Here is an 18139-nt window from a genome sequence, read left to right as displayed (position 1 = left end):
CTTTTCAATATTTCTTGAAATGGAAGTAAGGTTGTCGGGTTAAGCAGAAAATAAAAAAAGGGAAAATCATTAAAATAAACGACACTGGTCCTTCTTCTTGATTCAAGTTCTTAAGTAATAATTTTCATCTTTACTGACAAACAATTAGGTTTGTAGATCTTCACTCTACTTATCTGTAAGTAATGGTGTCATCCAAATCATTTTGGTTTAAACCGTAACGCGAACTTTATTCGAATCACGGTTTTCTGAAGTATGGACCAAGTATTCGGCCGTGTATAAAACAAAAGCACTGCGTACTCTCAAAATTCTAATTGGAAGAACCTTGCCATTTATCGGTCTACCTAATTTATACCCACGTTTCATACATCAATATACAATTCATATGGAACACCGTTACAATGGAGGAGGATTATTACCTTCTTTTTTTTCGTGGAAAATGTAGGTGCTTGAGTGCAAGGTTGTTAAAGCGTTACAATTAATTTTTATGGTAATACGGTAAGAAAGTGTCATCGATCGGCCGTTCGTGACTAAATAGTTTTCAGTTGACCATCAAACAAATGTCGGGCAACCATGAAATACCTTAAACAAAACTCCATTGAGTGCAAACACAGCAATTAGACTCACACGATATTAAGTAAATGTAAGCGCGATGGAACGGTTTTGAGAAAAGAGGAAAAAAAACGAAAAATGGGAATTTGTCCGAAAGTATTCGATTAAAAGCCTTCATTTATTTTTGGAAGGCCATAGATAGGTGCTAGGTGGAACGTACATGTGAGTATCTAAATGGGTCCATTGCACTTAACTATTGGATTTAGCCGGTCATATTTACGGCTGTGTGAGTTTCCCGTATTTAAAAAGCGCTACTTATTGCCACGGCAATTCGTGTAATACCTACAATATCAATACTGTAATTCCACGTTATACACGAAAACTAACTTTGTGCTTGAGCATAAAAATCACAATTTTTTTAAAAGCTTTGAAAATTAGATTTCAATTGATTTTTTTTCTACTGAATTTTTTAGAATGAAAATTTCATATTTTTGATTGAAAACCGATTTTCATGAAATATTGCGAGAACTTCGTTGTACAAATGAATTTCCTTTCCCACCTTCATGTGTAACATATGTGCAATACGCAAAGGAAGTACACTTAAGATCTCATAGATAAATTAGGCAAACATCGTTTTTCTCGTCTTTTTGTGTTTCGCATAATTAAAGATAATAGACGAATTTCTTCGACTACTTTTCGGGTCGAAATAGCTTTTGAAAGTCGTCGTTTCCTTCGATAATAGACGTTTAGCATTTCGTCCCACTTTTGGCCCAATCATAGGAAAAATCCGTTGCCCTCGAGAGGCGCCACAATTGTTTTCAGTACTTCATTCGTTGCGTTTTATTTTTTTGGTGAAATAACTTAACTGTGGTAAATATCCATGAAATGTCGTAGCAGTGGTTTACAACAAAAATAGAGCGCTGACGTTCTGAAAGAACAGGTTAAGACAGCTCTGAGTTAATCACGAAGGCGGTGACACACAAATTGCGTCAGCGGCTGCGAAGTTTATATGAAAAAGGCAACAAAAACCAAAACCAGAATTTTCTTTAAAAAATAATCATTTTCTTCAGGTTGATTTCACACACAATCTGTACTGTCTTAACCTGTTCTTTCAGAACCTTGGCTGATTGAACAAAAAAAAATCAATCTAGTACTTCAAGGAGTCATATGATAATGCAATACAATCATTGAAACAACCAAAAACCAATGAAATGAGAGAATTGTGTAGTCGATAAAATGTGTATATATACTCGTGCGAGTATCACACAAAGCTGTCCGGGCAACATACATTCATGTACCTACTTTAAAACAATAACTACATATTTAATTTACCAGCCAAACTATAACGTTTTCTCTCTCTTCTGCAATCATTAACAATTGACTTTTTTCTGTTTGGCATAAATCACATTTCAATTCAATTGCTTGTTATTATTTTTATACAATAAATAAAAAAACGCAATTTTTTTTCTCTCTACTACTTGATATGTATACCCAGCAATATATTTTAACGTAACGAGTAACGAGTACTCGAATAATGGATTTATAGCGTGTGGTCAAGTTATTTGAACTATAAATTGATTTATATACAAATATCGAGTGTGTTTATATAAACTTAAGCAGTGTGTTTTCGGTATTTGATATCATAAATTATGTTGTAAAATACATAATACCAAAACGGTAGGACTTTTCGGATTAGCTATGTAATGTCTGAATTTTCTTATCCTTAAGATGAGTTTGCAAACACAGCAGCGAGTTAATTATGTGTGTACAGTTTAACGTATAAATATTTGAATCTGATTAGGTGCGGCGTTTGTTCGGATCTTTATTAATATTTAACTTGAGTTATATGTGATCGATATAGATATTACACTCATATATATTGTGTGTTCTGTTTACCTTGTCAGTGTATCAAATTAATGACATTTCAACATTATTGTCAAACTCATCAAATGTTGTGGTATAAATAACATCATATACTACTCTAGCAGAATAATGAGACGTTTTATCGAAATATATTGGAGCAATGACATCGTTTATGTGATTTTTCGTATTTTTTGGTGGAGAAGGTTCAAAGGAAGTCCTATTGAGATTATCTATTAAGCGGTGAGTTGAAATCTCAATAAAAACGGTGCAGGGCTAATCATAAATTTATACTTAACACTTGAGGGTAATTGTCTAGAGCTTTGCAGAGCGTTCAATGCTATCGGTATTATATAGTATGCGTAATATCTCAATTGAGCAACAATAAGCTATATTCAAAAAAAAAATGTTCACGGCGCTATCATCTGTTATATCGAAAATGACTTCAGAAATAAACGACAAGTTCTGACCAATACGGTCTTATATAGCAACTGAATGTTCAAAAAATGAGGTACAAGGTTTGAAATCAAACAAATGAAGTAATCAAGCGCTAGATTTTACATTTATGAAAATGCAGCGCTAATAGCCAAAGCATAAATATTGTGACTATACGAACAATATGTCCCTATATGTGAAAGCAATTCTATTAGGGTTATAACTTCTATCATTCATATTTCTTAGCATAAGTCAAACGAACAAAGTTTACGTCCAGACACAAGAAGTCAATTAATAATAATTAATATTCAATTATCGACGCTACAGTTTGAACATTATTTGATCAAAGAGAATGCACACTACATACCATGTTTCTGAAAAGAACCGCTAAAGGGATGCAATCAAATAATAATACATCTCTCCGGGGTAGAAATAAAAGAGAATTCATTGCTAATCTCGACTGAGATATCATTCCATATCGTTAATAACAACGTCGAAGTGTCTCTAAAATTCACAGAAATATTATTAGAAATCAATAACGGAAGGAATCTCATTCAAAGGAATTTTAAAAGGAAGAAACCTCTTGACACCTTCTATGAAGTCATATCTTTCTTGAACGGGGCCAATTTTTGGAAATTTTATTAACTAAAATTTACCGAAAAATGTTTTAAGTCAATTTCGGTAAAGTTCGGCAATTTCAATAATTTCAGTGAATAAATTCCCCATAATACACCCTGTTCCCGTCCTCTCATATTTTTATAGCTTTTTTTGTTACAACAAACCCCACATGAAAAAGCACTTTGTGCGAGTCATTGTTCCAAATACTAAACGAGGATAAGACTGACAGGAAAACATTGAATTTGATTAATCTGTCGATAGTATTTACTTCTTCATTAGTTCATTACCCAACGTCTAATCCCCCGAGACATGAGAGTATATTATACGTTCGTACTATATTTGTCACTGGAAACGAGAATAGTATACAATGTGTCATCAATGTGTGACGAGATGTGAACTAACAATGTTTCAGTTTGGATGTATGCATCATTAAAGAATGTGCAGTACAATAAATTGTGTACGAAACGCTGGTCGTAAATGATTTGAATTGTTCGTAGACAAGAAATGGTTAAACAACATTGAATGTGGGTGTGTGTGAGTGTGAGTGGATGGTTTCCATGCAAAATAAATGACCTGATTGTATTATTAACGTTAAGAGACAGCTAATGATAATGCTAAATGGCACACTCTTGAGTCCAACGTAACGTGGGTTGTAATTTACATGTAAGAGGAAAGTTTATTTTCTTTTCTGTTATTAGTTTTCACTTCACTTTCTTCCCCCCTGTGCAGCACAGTATACATGATGCCAAAACAGCTGAGAAAGCTTTAATAAGCACAACTTCTTTGAAAGAAGTCCTTGAGTGGTAAAGTGTTAAATCCAGCACAAAACACACACATACGGTATGCCGAATTCACTGCAAATGCTTGCAAAATGCTGTATCTACTTTCGCAGGTTTGCATAGTTGCTTGTTAAGTTTATTTAGTTTACTTATGTGCTGGCATAACTTCATCTAATTAGAGTTTTCTCAAAAAGTATTTTTGTTGCTGCATGAAACTGTATGCAAATTCAAATTCGTTTATTCTGACCTCATAAATAAGGTTCATATCGTCGCACTTAGCTCAAAGAATTCCGGCCTGGGGAAATTCCCGCAGGCACCTCACATTCCTATTTCTATTCCGTATCCTCTTTTGCATAACTTAAATATCACGGTCAGAATCGAAAGGGTGATGCGTTTCTTAGATTTAAAAAGGAATAAATGAAGTCACCACTCAGTCAGAATCGGAAGATATTCCATTTATCAGGGAAGGACTACGTTGACTACGTTTATCGTTTCCCAAAATTTTGTTTAAAGAATAAATACATACTCATCATGTTATTACACCACATTACTGTAATCACATTACATAGAGTTTACTCATTTAAAACCTTCTTCCCTGTAAATAGGATTACTTGTTTGGCAAAACAACATTTTACTCACAAGAGACTTTTTGACAATATTACATGCATGACAAAATAGTATACAGGGGTCTTATATTATCAAATATAATATCCATGTTGTCTGACAACAAAAAAACCACTTGAATATTCGCCCGCGGCACTCGGTGCCTCTTTAATACAAGAACAGAAGAAAAACGGGAAAAATTTTCTTCTCAATTTTTTTTCTTCTTTTCTTTCTTTTAAAGGATATTTGTTTCACAAACAAAGCCGGAAATTTCGCAACAGAACACTAAAAAAGTGCTCTCTTGATAAATGAATCTTTCATCATCTAAAAATCTGAGTTATTTGATACGATAAATCGATAACAAATTAATAAGCAATATTGTTTCCAACCCAATTCTTTTCAATGAGCATAAATATACTTTAATTGTCGTTCCATTTGGACATTTAGATGGGTTTATAGCCTTCTCCAGCCATAAAAGAACAAGAACAATTTTCTGCAGTTTATACGACGAATAAGAAAAAAAGAATTCCGATACATAAATATAAAAGGGAACTTTCGTCACATTAAATAGAATTTTTCATAAATGTTTTCGTAAATATTTTGTTTTTCTTTATTCGCTTTTTTTCTCTCCACTTCTATTTCACTCTGTTTTTGTCGGGAAAATTGGATGGTAGCACCCGATATTCCCGATATAATATAAAATACGGAAAGAAAAACCAAACAAATTACATTTTTGATGTGTAATTTAAGACGATCAATAGAAAATGGAAGACGAGAAAATCGAAGAAAATTATTCAAATTAAATCATTTCTACGGAATTCGGTAAATATCTAAGTGCACACATAAGCTTTATAAAGCTGATTAACAGTTTAATGAAGACCTAAAGTGGATACCATTAACAGAAAACCTCTTACACTGTAGGTTTCTTGTTGTATACGCTCCGTCGTACAGTTTATTTAAGTAACATCCACCGCAAGAGAAAAGGTTTTGTTTTGTTACTTATTTGATGATTTTCAACAAACACGTGGAAAGTAAACCGTCGTCACATTCGGTGATGTATCTACGAAAAGTAATTGAACGGTCTATTTGTTCCAGCATAAAGATTTGCGGGTCTATATTTACATTATAAGCTCTTGACAATGCCTTTATGGTGAATTAATTGAAAACGAACATTTTCGGCGTTCAACTACGCGTCGATATTGTTTGATAACTCAGTCCAAATTTTCGTTGATTTTTGGTTCAATGTGACTCTCTCCCACGTAGTGTTGGTGAAGCCTCTCTCCTTGGGAAAACCGTCCATTTGAAAGCATGACAAAAAAAAAATATCCTAAGTGAAATCATACATTTATGAAATCGATTTCCATTGTTCATAAAACTGTAGATACACAAAGCAACGCGAGTTTGGCATTCTTCAGTTTTCGGGGACTTTTCCAATTGTAAGTTACGCAATTTAGTCGATCAAAACATCAAAATTGCGTAGCTTTCGCAAGTTTGAACTTTCAAAACAATTGGAAAATTCCTGTCAAACTCGCGTTGCTATGTGTACCTCCAGTAAATTCTGAAAAACACTTCATACTTACTATATGCGTCAAAAGAGAAAACTTTAAAAAAATTAGTGAAATAAAAGAAAAAATTGGGAAATTTAGAAAACAAAATTTCCCAAAATAGACCCTGAGACACTCAGTTTTAACAGTATACGACAACTGAAATCGAGTTTAGTCTCAATTAATAAATACAACAGGGAAGATGAATCACACAAAGTTCACCACTGATCTCCGTGACCTCTTTCTTTACTTTATCGTGACATTATAGAAGATCTAACACAACGAATTTCTAAAATTAAGCCAATTGCGTTTTCAATCTTAGCGTCTACTTTAAAATGTTACTCAGGAGGATAACGGAAAATCGAAATTCCATAAAGCTTTGAAAGTCGATCGGATGAACAGATTAAGTTTTCGATGTTTGTTCGGTCGAGTTTGAAAAGCAAACGATATCACAATCTGGAATCAACTTGACAATTCTTTGGTGATTTCTGCGTATTTTTTCTTCTTTTTTTTTCATTTGTTTGCATCAGCGAACGATGTCTTCATCTGTGTATGTTGCAATTCGTCTGTTCATTCAACCATGATATTCTGTTATAATAATGGTATCGAATTTGAATTTATAAAATTTACCCTGCACTTTCATCAGAAATGATTATAAAGATAGAGAGCAGGTACGCTTTTGATTCGGAATATAATGAAATTTTTTGGTAGCATGCTATAATGCCCTTAGTTGCGTCTTTGTGAATATTTTATTTTGCTTGTTAGAGATACCACAGCAGAGGTAGTATCGGAAAAGATGTTACGAGAAAAAGTACTCATGGAAAATTGAATATTTTTGAGAATTTTTGTTTTCTCTTGAAGATTTATTTTTCATAGCTTTTTCATAATCAATTTTATGGACGTACGAGACGGATTTTAACACTTAGATACACCTCCTAAAACATAAGCAGACATTTATTTTGCGTAAAAATCACGCCGTGTAACACAACCACAAAGAGGTGAGAGTATGAGAGAGAGAGAGGACGATAATGCGTATATTTCATAATAATAAAATAAAAATAATAATAATCATCATCATCATGAGATAAAAACGAAATATAATCCCAGCGCATCACGCTATTCACCTATTATTACCGTATCTTACATAAATCTTTCAAAAATTATGATGAGAACAGATGAGCGTCTTCTCTGTGAACGTATAATGAAGCCTAAGGAAACGGAAATAACTCATAATTCCCGAAACGAACATTTTTTTTCCTTCTTCTTCTTTATCTTTTCTTTTAGATTTTGTGTGTTTTCAAATGCGAAACATAGTCTCCCATCAAGGAGCTTTGAAGTGGCTTTGTTTCAAGATTACGGTCGTATTAACGATATATCGGTTGCTGGTGTTCGGTTGGTTTCAGTTTCAGACGTCTAACGTACCGGATGGATACTTGAATAAGTGGTTGTATATGAGACAATCGTTTCCAATACTTTTCATGGGTGAAACAGGTTTTAACTCCTTATATAGTGCAGAAGTTTCCAAGTTGAAAAGAGCATACCTGTCGCCAGATACGAATCTCGATAAATTGTTCTGAAGACTGGTCCACTGAAATTTCACTAGCAATGAATTTGAAACAAGTAACACAAAGTATTTGTTGAAGTGAAGTTATCTTTGAAAATTTGTTAAGATGTTAGATGGTAGTAATAGTGTATCGAGTATGTTCACTCTATGACTTTGCTGGAATGACTGAATCATTTCATGCTTATTCACCGCTGATGTCCTGTTTTCAGAGTAGTTACGGAGTATATTTTACAGGTTCGATTTACTCAATTGTCAATTATCAACAGTAGCTATTTTTGGAAAAACAATTTCCCAATTTTTCCACTGTAATTTTCACACAAAAAATCCATGATTATCAATCATACCAGGTCGAAAACACTCGCAAGACGCGTTCACCTTTCTTCAATTCAGTTGAAACTAATTTAGTTTTGCGTTTCCCAATAGGAAAACATTTCTGTTCCATGGAACTAACTAGAGAGTTGTTGTGAAAGAAATCTATTCTTAATCAAAATCTGATTATTTTATTTAAATTCGGTCGTCGGTTAACCAACTGTGCCAATTAAAACTTGCTATCTGATGTTTTTTTTTAGTTAGCACAAAAATAAATTATGAATTTATGAGGCGGATGTTCAAGCGAATTTTTATTTATAATTCAGTAGCCAACACCTGGAGTTTTTTCCCTTATACACAGGTGTTTAATTTGTATAAAGCGGAACTTAGGGTGAGTGTATTTAGAACATTGAGAGGATACGGAATGGAACTGACGAGAAACGTTTGTCAGCAGTATAAGACTAAGACATAACCCACACTCACTTACAAATAATCATAAAATAACGCACAAAATAGTTTATTGTTGACAGAGGGAAAAAATTGGAAAGTTGGCGTAGCGACGGCCACAAGTCCCCCGAGAAAATCAAATTTTTCCTATTTTTTCACACAACGTTTTTCACAGCAAAGGTTAGGTTCCAGCTGAGGTGGGAAAAGAACTTTTTTCTCGCCTGCCTGTGCTGTGAAAAAATTATTTAAACTACAGATCCTGACATCTGATGAGAATTTTTGTTGTTGAACCTGTACTTCTTTCGTTTTAACTTGTTTCTAGACGTTTGTACAGCTCTTTTTCCATCTACGAAATCGAGGAAAGAAGTTATCATCTCGAAGTTCTAATGGTATGTTCTCGGGTTACCTGGGCTCCGATTCATTAACAGGTAGAAAAGAAACAAGAACCAGTCAAAAATGTCATCTAAGTTGAGGTCTGTAGTTAAATTTTCGCTAGAAAATAAAGCAAAATATTAATTTGTTATCTTACACGTTGTGGGACAGGATGTATCAACGCATCCATATTCCACAATTCAAAACTGAACCAAACTGAAATACCATCCGATATAACAATTAATTTCAAACGAAATGGAGCAAATTTTTATGTATTTTCATGTAGAATTCCAACATCCTACTACCACAAAAAAATATAAATATTTCGGCTCCGAGAACGATAAACCATTTTTAGAGTCATACCATAAACCATGAGATTGCATAACAAATCCCAGCCGAAGTGAACCTCTTCGTTCGCTCGTACAATATGTAGCTGCTATTACGCTATTATACCATACATATATGCTAAAACGATTTATTGTTGGTCATATATTCACAAATCAAAAAAAGAGATAAAAATTAGAGCTTAAAAATGTAGATTGCCTTTGTTCATTAATCAATCGAAATTTATCATTTTCAGATACACATTTTGTGTGTTTAGTATTGCCTTTTTCTCTCTCTGTGTGTGTGTGTCTGTGTTCGTTCCTTTACCATTTTCATATCCCATCGCATCTATTTATTTTGCACAAAGTGTTGAGAAAAAACAACATATAAACCAGAGAAAATAAAGACATAAAAAATAAATTGGTAAAGGAGAATAAAAATTCCCTTCGCTGATAACATAACACATTTTCCGATACGATATATATACGTGTATAGGGTAGGTGTTTTATACCATACCGTATAAATATAGTGAATGTATAATAGCCACAGGAGACCATTTACAGTACATATGTAATGTGTAGTGGAGTTTTCAGGTTTTGTACTAATCTGTACCGGATATGCGAAATAATAGAATTTGTGGTGTTTAGATGGATGATGTAACATTGTTATGGAAAATATGAGTTGATTTGCGTTTTTTCCTACTTCTCCAAATGAGCAATATCAATATAATTATCCAAATGGGTGATTTCAAGGCTCAAAATAATTCAGAGTTGATTCTCAAAAAAAACTCATTACAATTACCTCACATTCTGTGAATCTTTGGGGATTTCGCTCTCAAATACTACGCCATCAGCTGGATTAATAAATGGACCACTAGGACTCAGTACAACCAGTGTCTATTTTTGGAAAATTGATTTGCTAAAATTTTCCAAACATTTTTGCTTTGGCAAATTTTTGGAAATTCTGGATTTTTAACAAAATTTTGCAAATTTAGTAGATCAATTTTCCAAAAAAAATAGTCACTGGTATCACCACAACGAGGGCCTATCAAAGAATTCTGAAAAATTTCGACATGACCGCACGTGATTTAATCCGTTTTGAAATGCTGTTAATTCTTAATGGGGCGAGAAAGTCTTAGGTAGTGAATTTTATGAATTTAAGTCGATAGTTTGTTAGCTTGTATAGTTTCTGTCTCCTTTTGATAAATTCCATGAAAGTCTATAAAACAATTTTCTTTAAAGTCAATTGCGAAAGCATTCCATCCGACTACTTACTTTCAAGACTATACACGGGATACATTCAATTGAATACTTTACAAGACTATACACGGGATCCATTGAATAACAGTGTGAACGCGATAAATAATTCACCTCATAACTCAATGAACGAAAGGTGTCACTGGCGAGATGTTGAACATAACAGCCGCTGCTCTATAATTAATGTAACTTGTGACGCTATGCAATTTGTTATATATATGCACAATTTCCACACACCCATACACACAAAAGAGATTAAACTCTCCAATTTCAGTCGTCAAACTTTTGGAAATATAATGAAATTCCTGGCATCTAACTACCGTTTAACAGTTCCATCCAGTTATTTGACTTATAATATCATTTCGAAGAAAGTTCGTATATTTTCACAAAATTGGAAACTTTCGATACAGCACAAAAAAGCGTTCGGTAATTATTATTGTCTCCCTTTTTATGTTCCAAATTAAGATTTTTAATGGTGAAATTTTCGTCGATCAAAAATATCCATTAAAACCAATAATTATAATTGAGTGAAATATAAATTCATGAAACGACGACGGTAGGGATGAGCGAAGTAACGGAGTAACTTAGTCAAAAAGAAAAGTTTTCTAATTTGTTAAAGTTAGATTTCATTAAAGCTTGGACTGTAAACAAAGCAAAGTTCTGAGCCCTCTGCTGGGTTTATTATCGCTAAATCCAATCTCCATTTATGTTATACAAGCTGATTATAACCTTATATAAATTTCAAAAGACAATAAAAACAATGATTCAGAGGTGGAGTACATAAAATACGTTTAATACTTCGTCAAAAAATACATCTCTTCTTGTGCCAAAAGCAACAAAACTCAACACTCAACGAATGAGATATAATGTAATAAAAAAGTTTCTTTTTACATCTTTTCTCATGCAAAAATAACTTGGCTTATTAATAGAGCTGCGATGTCTTCCATTCTTTTTTTTCGGATTTTTTTCTTCTTTTTTATAAAAAAAAACATTTCATTGCTTAATGTTTGCCAATAAAGTGACTATTAAGCACATTAATTAGGTGCACTTCGGATTAATTATCAAGCAGTAAAAGATTGTGTGTTACACCGTGCTTAAACGGAATATTTTGTTTTTGTTTTTATGATATTTTTAGATATGTAATAACTGAATGCACGCGTATGCAAATAGAAATTGAGATGAAAAAAAAAATCGGATTAAAATAGTAAACATCTCTATCTCTCTTTCACAATACTTATATATAGAGTAGTAGTACACAATTTATTAATAAATCTCAATAATAGTTTTGAGAATATGTTTTTATATCATCAACATAACTCACAGAATTTTATTGTAAAATATTTATTTACATAAGTAGGATGGAAAGGTTGAATGAGAGAGGCAATTAAAAACAAATCTAGGAATTGATTATATTTTCCAGTACGTTCTGAGCACTTTTTCTTTCCGCTAATGAAGAAATATCGCCCCTGAATTATGCATGAAAATACCTATGACGACAATCTATATGCAAATCTATTCAATCTTCGAAAGCGATTGTTAACAATGGTACTTTTTAATCTCAGATAGGATGTGATAGGCTGAACAAATACTTTTCCACCGAGTTACTAAACCGAGAGCATATGTGCCACGAGATGAAACCTACGTCAAATTAGTAAGGTTTTTAAGGGCTTCGCTACAAATTCATGAAAATATTTCTTTATTTAGAAGTGTTTTCTTAAAATTTATGTTTAACAAATGAAAATCTAGATTTTTGATGGACACTCACACGTGACTTGTAATGAATTGGTAAGATTCGGAATCTACATTTTCATTTGTTAGAAGAATTTTATGTCGAAACAATTACCAACATCTACCAAATCAGAATGTATGTCCATTTTACCTTTCTGCTAGAACATTTGAATTGCTTTGAGCAATTTATTTTATTACTCTCGAAAATTAGACTTGAATAATCTTTTAGCTTTCTTATGTTTGATTTGGACTTCATGTATCTTTTTAATCAAAACATCAAAACCTATCCAGAAGCATTAAAACCCCTCTTTCCCTTTCCACTTTTCGATTCCACATGGTCAACTGACACTAATATTTTTCACGATCATAATTTTCGTTCAACTAACATAAAACTGTCAATCGCAATCTCTACCACACACAACATTAAAATTCGATTATTTTTATATTCGTTTTTATCGAAGTAAACGTCGCATTAAAGGAATTTATATTTTTCGTGTGTAATGAGTTAATGCATAGCACTCCTTCTAGCATTGACATTCGTATGTCAGATGTCAAAAACCATCCAAATTTTAATTCATGTATGTGTTACACTTGCATGGGTTGTGCATTTTTAACTCACACGAAGAAGTCATAGCTATTGGCTTAATCACCTATTCTGATACCACCAGCCTGCAAATATTTTCTATCTTAATGCTAGGAGCAGTGCTATGTCTAATGGTAAAGTTGTCGAAAGAACTTCAGTAATGGGTTTACATGAAATCATGTCCAGAGTTGAGACTGACGTCAGTGTGCCAGCTGTTCACCTCACTTGTTGTAATCTTTACCACCCAGGACACTTGTAGTAACTTTATGTTACCATTTTGATAGCCATCTGAAAATCGCTAATTGGCCGAAAATAGTATACCACTGAACTGACAATCGACCTTTTTGTTTTTATAAATTTTAATTTTTCTTCTTTGCCCGTTTGGAAATGACTTGACTAAAAAATTTCGATAAAAATATCTTTTTGTCACAAAACTATTTTTCTGTAATCACTTAATTTCACCCATAAAGTCAAATAAAATCAAAATAATTTAAAAAAATAAAAATATTAACAACACTCTAACGTCTAAATTTAGATAATGGATAATTTATTAGAAAAGGAAAATGTCGGAGTTAAGATTGATACAGTCAACAGAAATATGTTGGAAACTTTTTTTTTCTCTTTTCTTCACTCAATATATTCGTTAACCCATATACCCATATATACCATCCAATTAATATATGGATTGGAAATGACGTAGTAAAATTATGATTTAATTTCGTTTGAAGCAATTGGAAATTCTTTTATTAGTTCAATAGTTAAGTTGAACTTACAGCTGGGTCATCATTCTTTCGAACAATTTTCAGTTATTATTGATGTGTCGCAATTTCGTATGCCAATGACGTCGAAACACAGTTGATAAGAGTTTTTTGAGTGAAAGAATAGTTAATAGATCAACTATGTATGCACGAGCTATACAAAACTCTATTACACTTAAGAACTTAAGTACTTGACTTGCAAACAGCAAAAAAATAAAGTCCATAAGCTAACGTACTCTTTTTCTCTGCTACAGGGAAATTCCGTTTGAAAACTAAAGCTAAAGGTAATAGATGTTTGCGCTACAAGGTCGTGTTTGGCAAATTATTGTGGCTTGACACTGTTTTCAGCATATAATTGTTTAGCTCAGATTATGAAGAACGAACTAATACCCCAGCACTATTTTTTTGTGAACCTCACTGCTATGACATTACTTGGATATTTATTTACCATAGTGAAGTTGTTTCAAAAGAAATTCGAGTGCAAAGACTGAAATACTTTTTAAAAAAATGTACCGTCTCTGCAGGCCAACGGAGGTTTTCTTCATAGTAAATTATTTTTGTATCATTTGTATCAAAACTGTACAAACGCACAACGAACAGTACTGCAGTGTACTGATTGATTTATAAAATTGATTCTTTGAGTACAATATTTAAGTTAATTTAAATGATTTATGCGTTGTGCACTTAGGTCGTCCCTGTTGGGCCAATTGCGCATTATTTGTGATTTGATCAATGTATTTTGTTGCAGTTGCGATTTATTTGCTTACTAATTGATGATGCGCACAGTCGTTATAGAATTGTTCCAGCTTTTGGTCTGTAATTTAATGAATCAGAAATTAAAAAATTTGTAAGAAAAAGGTTCTGTCGTCATTTTTAGACAGGCAGTTTGCTCGTTGTATCGTTAGAACAATGCGTTGAGCTAAGTATCTTGAAGCTCACACTTGAATTTTTCGTATCAATTTTCTGAAACATGTTTCACATCTGAATAATCGGACACGGAAACAAGTACTACTATAAATCGTCGTTATTATTTTCATTCAATACCACTTTTTCCGTATAACACCTCTCTCTAAAAACTCTTTCGCTTGACGACAATATATTCCAGAAACGTTCAGATAGAAACATGGAAAATTATTGGCAAATTTATTTACCGAATTTTATTGAAATTTATCAAAATTCACCGATATTTACCGAGTGTATGTTTCGATAAATTCAGTATATATTAGGTAAATTTTGGAAAATTTCTGTAAATTTTGGAAAATTTCTGTAAATTTTGGAAAATTTCGGTAAATTTTGAAAAATTTCGGTAAATTTTATAGGCCCTGGGTAGACATAGCGAAATTCCTAACAGAGTTCATGTTTAATGATGAAATCTCGAATGATCATAACAATTCACGCCGTAAGTATGCCTAAAATTTGAATTTTAAGTGAACGATTCGATGAAAAAGTGAACCGAAAAATACATTTCAACGCTTCATTGTATGAAAATGACGCTACGTTAGAAAGACCTCCGCACTTTCCATTTTGAGTTTCGACCGCACTTACGGCGTGAATTGCGGCCATATATCCTCTTCAAGTTACAGTACATTCAGACGTAACCTCACTTAAGTTTCGTTAAATGTTTCGTTCATTCATTCATTTGTATTTATATTCTATTGTACTCTACCGCAATGTATGAATCATATCATTAGGGTCATATTGCACAATGATCATTCGATTTTAATTGCTGAGAGTTCGTCAATTTATTCGTCTGACAAAATATTATTTCTGTTTCAATTTTCGTTTACAATAATATTATCTCTACGCGATCATTTTTTACTTTTTAAAAATAAACAAATTGTAGGAATGCCGAACATAAACAGAATGATCGGCATATTTCTCGCTATAATTAAATTTATAATAAAAAAATAGTCGATTGAGAGAGACATTAGTGGCGTTGTTTTTAGTCACCTTAATTGTTAAATTTTTATCGCTTCTCCAACGATGATTATATAAAGCGAGCCGCGACGTTAATTAACAATTATTTTTTTTGCGTTCTTCAAACAAACATATTTTTCCTTTGTCAAATGAAAATTTTATAAAATGTCGCTTGGCGAAAGCAGAAAGCAGAAAAAGAAAAAAAAAACACTTTGAGAATTAATATGGAAACATATAAATAAATTTTGCAGCACCGAGCTAGAACGCCTGTCTCTAATTCATTATTAAACGCCCACGGTTAATGGAATATGACCACTATTTTTAAACTTTTCGTTGTCACGTTCACATAAAAAAATTTCATAAAATCATTTTTTTTCCGTTTCAATAATCTAATCTTAGATTAAAAAGTGATCGCAACGTGTCGCCTGTATTATAAATGTTTACATTATGAATATTCATGCTAACTATTCGGTCAACTATAATAGTATAACTTTCTGGCGACGATTACGGGTACGCTCTAGATTGCTTTTAATTGTGAGTTTGTAAACAATTTTACAAACGAATCCGCAGATTTAGTGTATAATATGTAGTGTAATATTTACGTGACCAAACTTTTATTCGAATTTAATTTGAAAGTGGGTTTGCCGATCGAAAACAAACATAAAGTTTTTGTCTATTTGCGGTCTTTAAATTACAGCTGCAAAATTACATTGTTCCGAAGTGAATATAAAACAAATAGAAGCATGAAAATGATTGTGCAATGTCAAACACTGTAAGGAAAATATAACGAAACCAGTACAAGCTTTCAACGGAGCCCTGAATAAATGGGACCCTACATTGTTTCGACTTAGTTTAACATTTCCTTAAGCATTGTACTTAGAATGCAATAGAATCAAAAGAGTGTGCTGAATAAACTAGATGCCGCGAAAATGGTAGTGAGTTCAATCAAAATACTTTTGGTATCTACGTCCCCCTCTGTAGCCTTGATATTCTTCACGTGAATTCTATTTTAGAAATCAAAACAGACAGATTGAATTGGGAGGCTATGGTAAATTACATTGGATGCTGCGAAAGCAATCCATCACATGAAGAAACAATTTGGTGATAGCAAACTCACAAGTGTGTTTTTGGAGCAACAGGCTTCGGTAACTGTCTTTTCGACAAGTGTAGAGTTTGTGTAGCGGAAATGACTGGGTAGTAAAAGAAAAATTCTAGTTCACGTCCAAAAGAAGCTTAAAGCTTTCGAAAGTTCTCCAAAACACACATACAATTTGACATGTTATTAAATAGTAAGCAATCAAAGTAAGGTGTTAAGTATCTCGACTGTACGCCCACCGAGTACCTGTTAGGAGGGAGATAGTCGTTTTTAAGTCTTTAGTTTTTTTTTTGGTTAATGACTACTCACAATCCTGTTGTAACTAAGAAACAAACTAAAATTAACTACGAAGTCTATCGACAATTGAATTGACAAGCAAAGCCCAATATCGAAATGGCAACGCATTTTTTTTTATCTCGTACACATTCAATTCCAAATGTTTTCGAATGCAAAATTCAATTTTACTGAACTTTTTCCCAATTTAATTTCAGATAATAAAATGGCCCATAAAAAGACATCAATTCTATTACCGCAAGCATTAGATGAACGACAGCGAATACGTTGTACATCTGTCTCTGGAACGTCGACCATAAGCAACTGTAGCATAATCCAGTAGGACCAAATATTGTAACACAAGTGTGGTGTAGCCAAAGTGTTCAAATCAACGACAAAACGATGTACATCCATTATTATATGCTGTTTTTGCTGCTGTTCTCATCGAATATGTCAAAAATATATGGGTCATCGTTACCAACACCATATGCTACAAATGAAGAACTACCTGCAATCAGCGCAACCACAATACACCCAGAAAATTCGCAACTCAACGAGAATGAATGGTTCGATGTGACGATATTGGTGCTAAAAGCATCAATTATGATACTGATTATTGTGGCTGCTATATTCGGCAATTTACTTGTTATTGTGTCAGTGATGCGAGTTAGAAAATTACGGTAATTCAACATTTTGCAATATTTGTATCATAAAAACTTTTAATGACAATGCAATGGTGTGGTAAAGACTGCTACTCTAATTTAACATGATCGAAAGGAAACGATGTCCGTGTCACAAGAAAATAAATCGGAAAGGTCAACTGTCGGGAAAATTGAATTATGACTGCGGTGCTTGAAGAGACCGAATCTATTTCATAAAAACTTAGAATCGTAATACATACAAAGAGACGTGTAGGTGGAACTAATTGATTTTTGACAGCTTTAACGAGCTTTTACGAGAATTGCTAAGTTTCCTTTGAAATTATATGTAAACTGGAACCATTCTGAGCTTAAGATCACAGCTTGGAAAAACTTTTCTACGCTCACATACGTTAATTAAATCAAAGTCTAAAATATGGTTAAACATCTAACGACCAGTAATTATGTCTTACTACCCGTAGCCCT

At 32.9% G+C, this 18139-nt stretch overlaps 1 protein-coding gene across 2 annotated transcripts in view; it reads left to right on the top strand.

The window, feature by feature from the left end:
* LOC119069825 (octopamine receptor beta-2R-like) overlaps positions 1–18139 on the top strand; it is a 133437-nt gene that overhangs the window by 98938 nt on the left and 16360 nt on the right. For both annotated transcript variants that reach the window (XM_037173987.1, XM_037173988.1), the window contains one exon: positions 17234–17695. In XM_037173987.1, coding sequence (XP_037029882.1) covers positions 17418–17695 — 278 coding nt within the window. In that variant the 5' untranslated portion in view covers positions 17234–17417. The remainder of the gene's footprint in view (positions 1–17233; positions 17696–18139) is intronic.

This window comes from Bradysia coprophila, assembly GCF_014529535.1.
Source record: "Bradysia coprophila strain Holo2 chromosome X unlocalized genomic scaffold, BU_Bcop_v1 contig_39, whole genome shotgun sequence".
Classification (NCBI taxonomy): Eukaryota; Metazoa; Arthropoda; class Insecta; order Diptera; family Sciaridae; genus Bradysia; species Bradysia coprophila.
The sequence above is the reverse complement of the archived record's forward strand: the minus strand, read 5'-3'. Positions and strand labels throughout refer to the sequence as shown.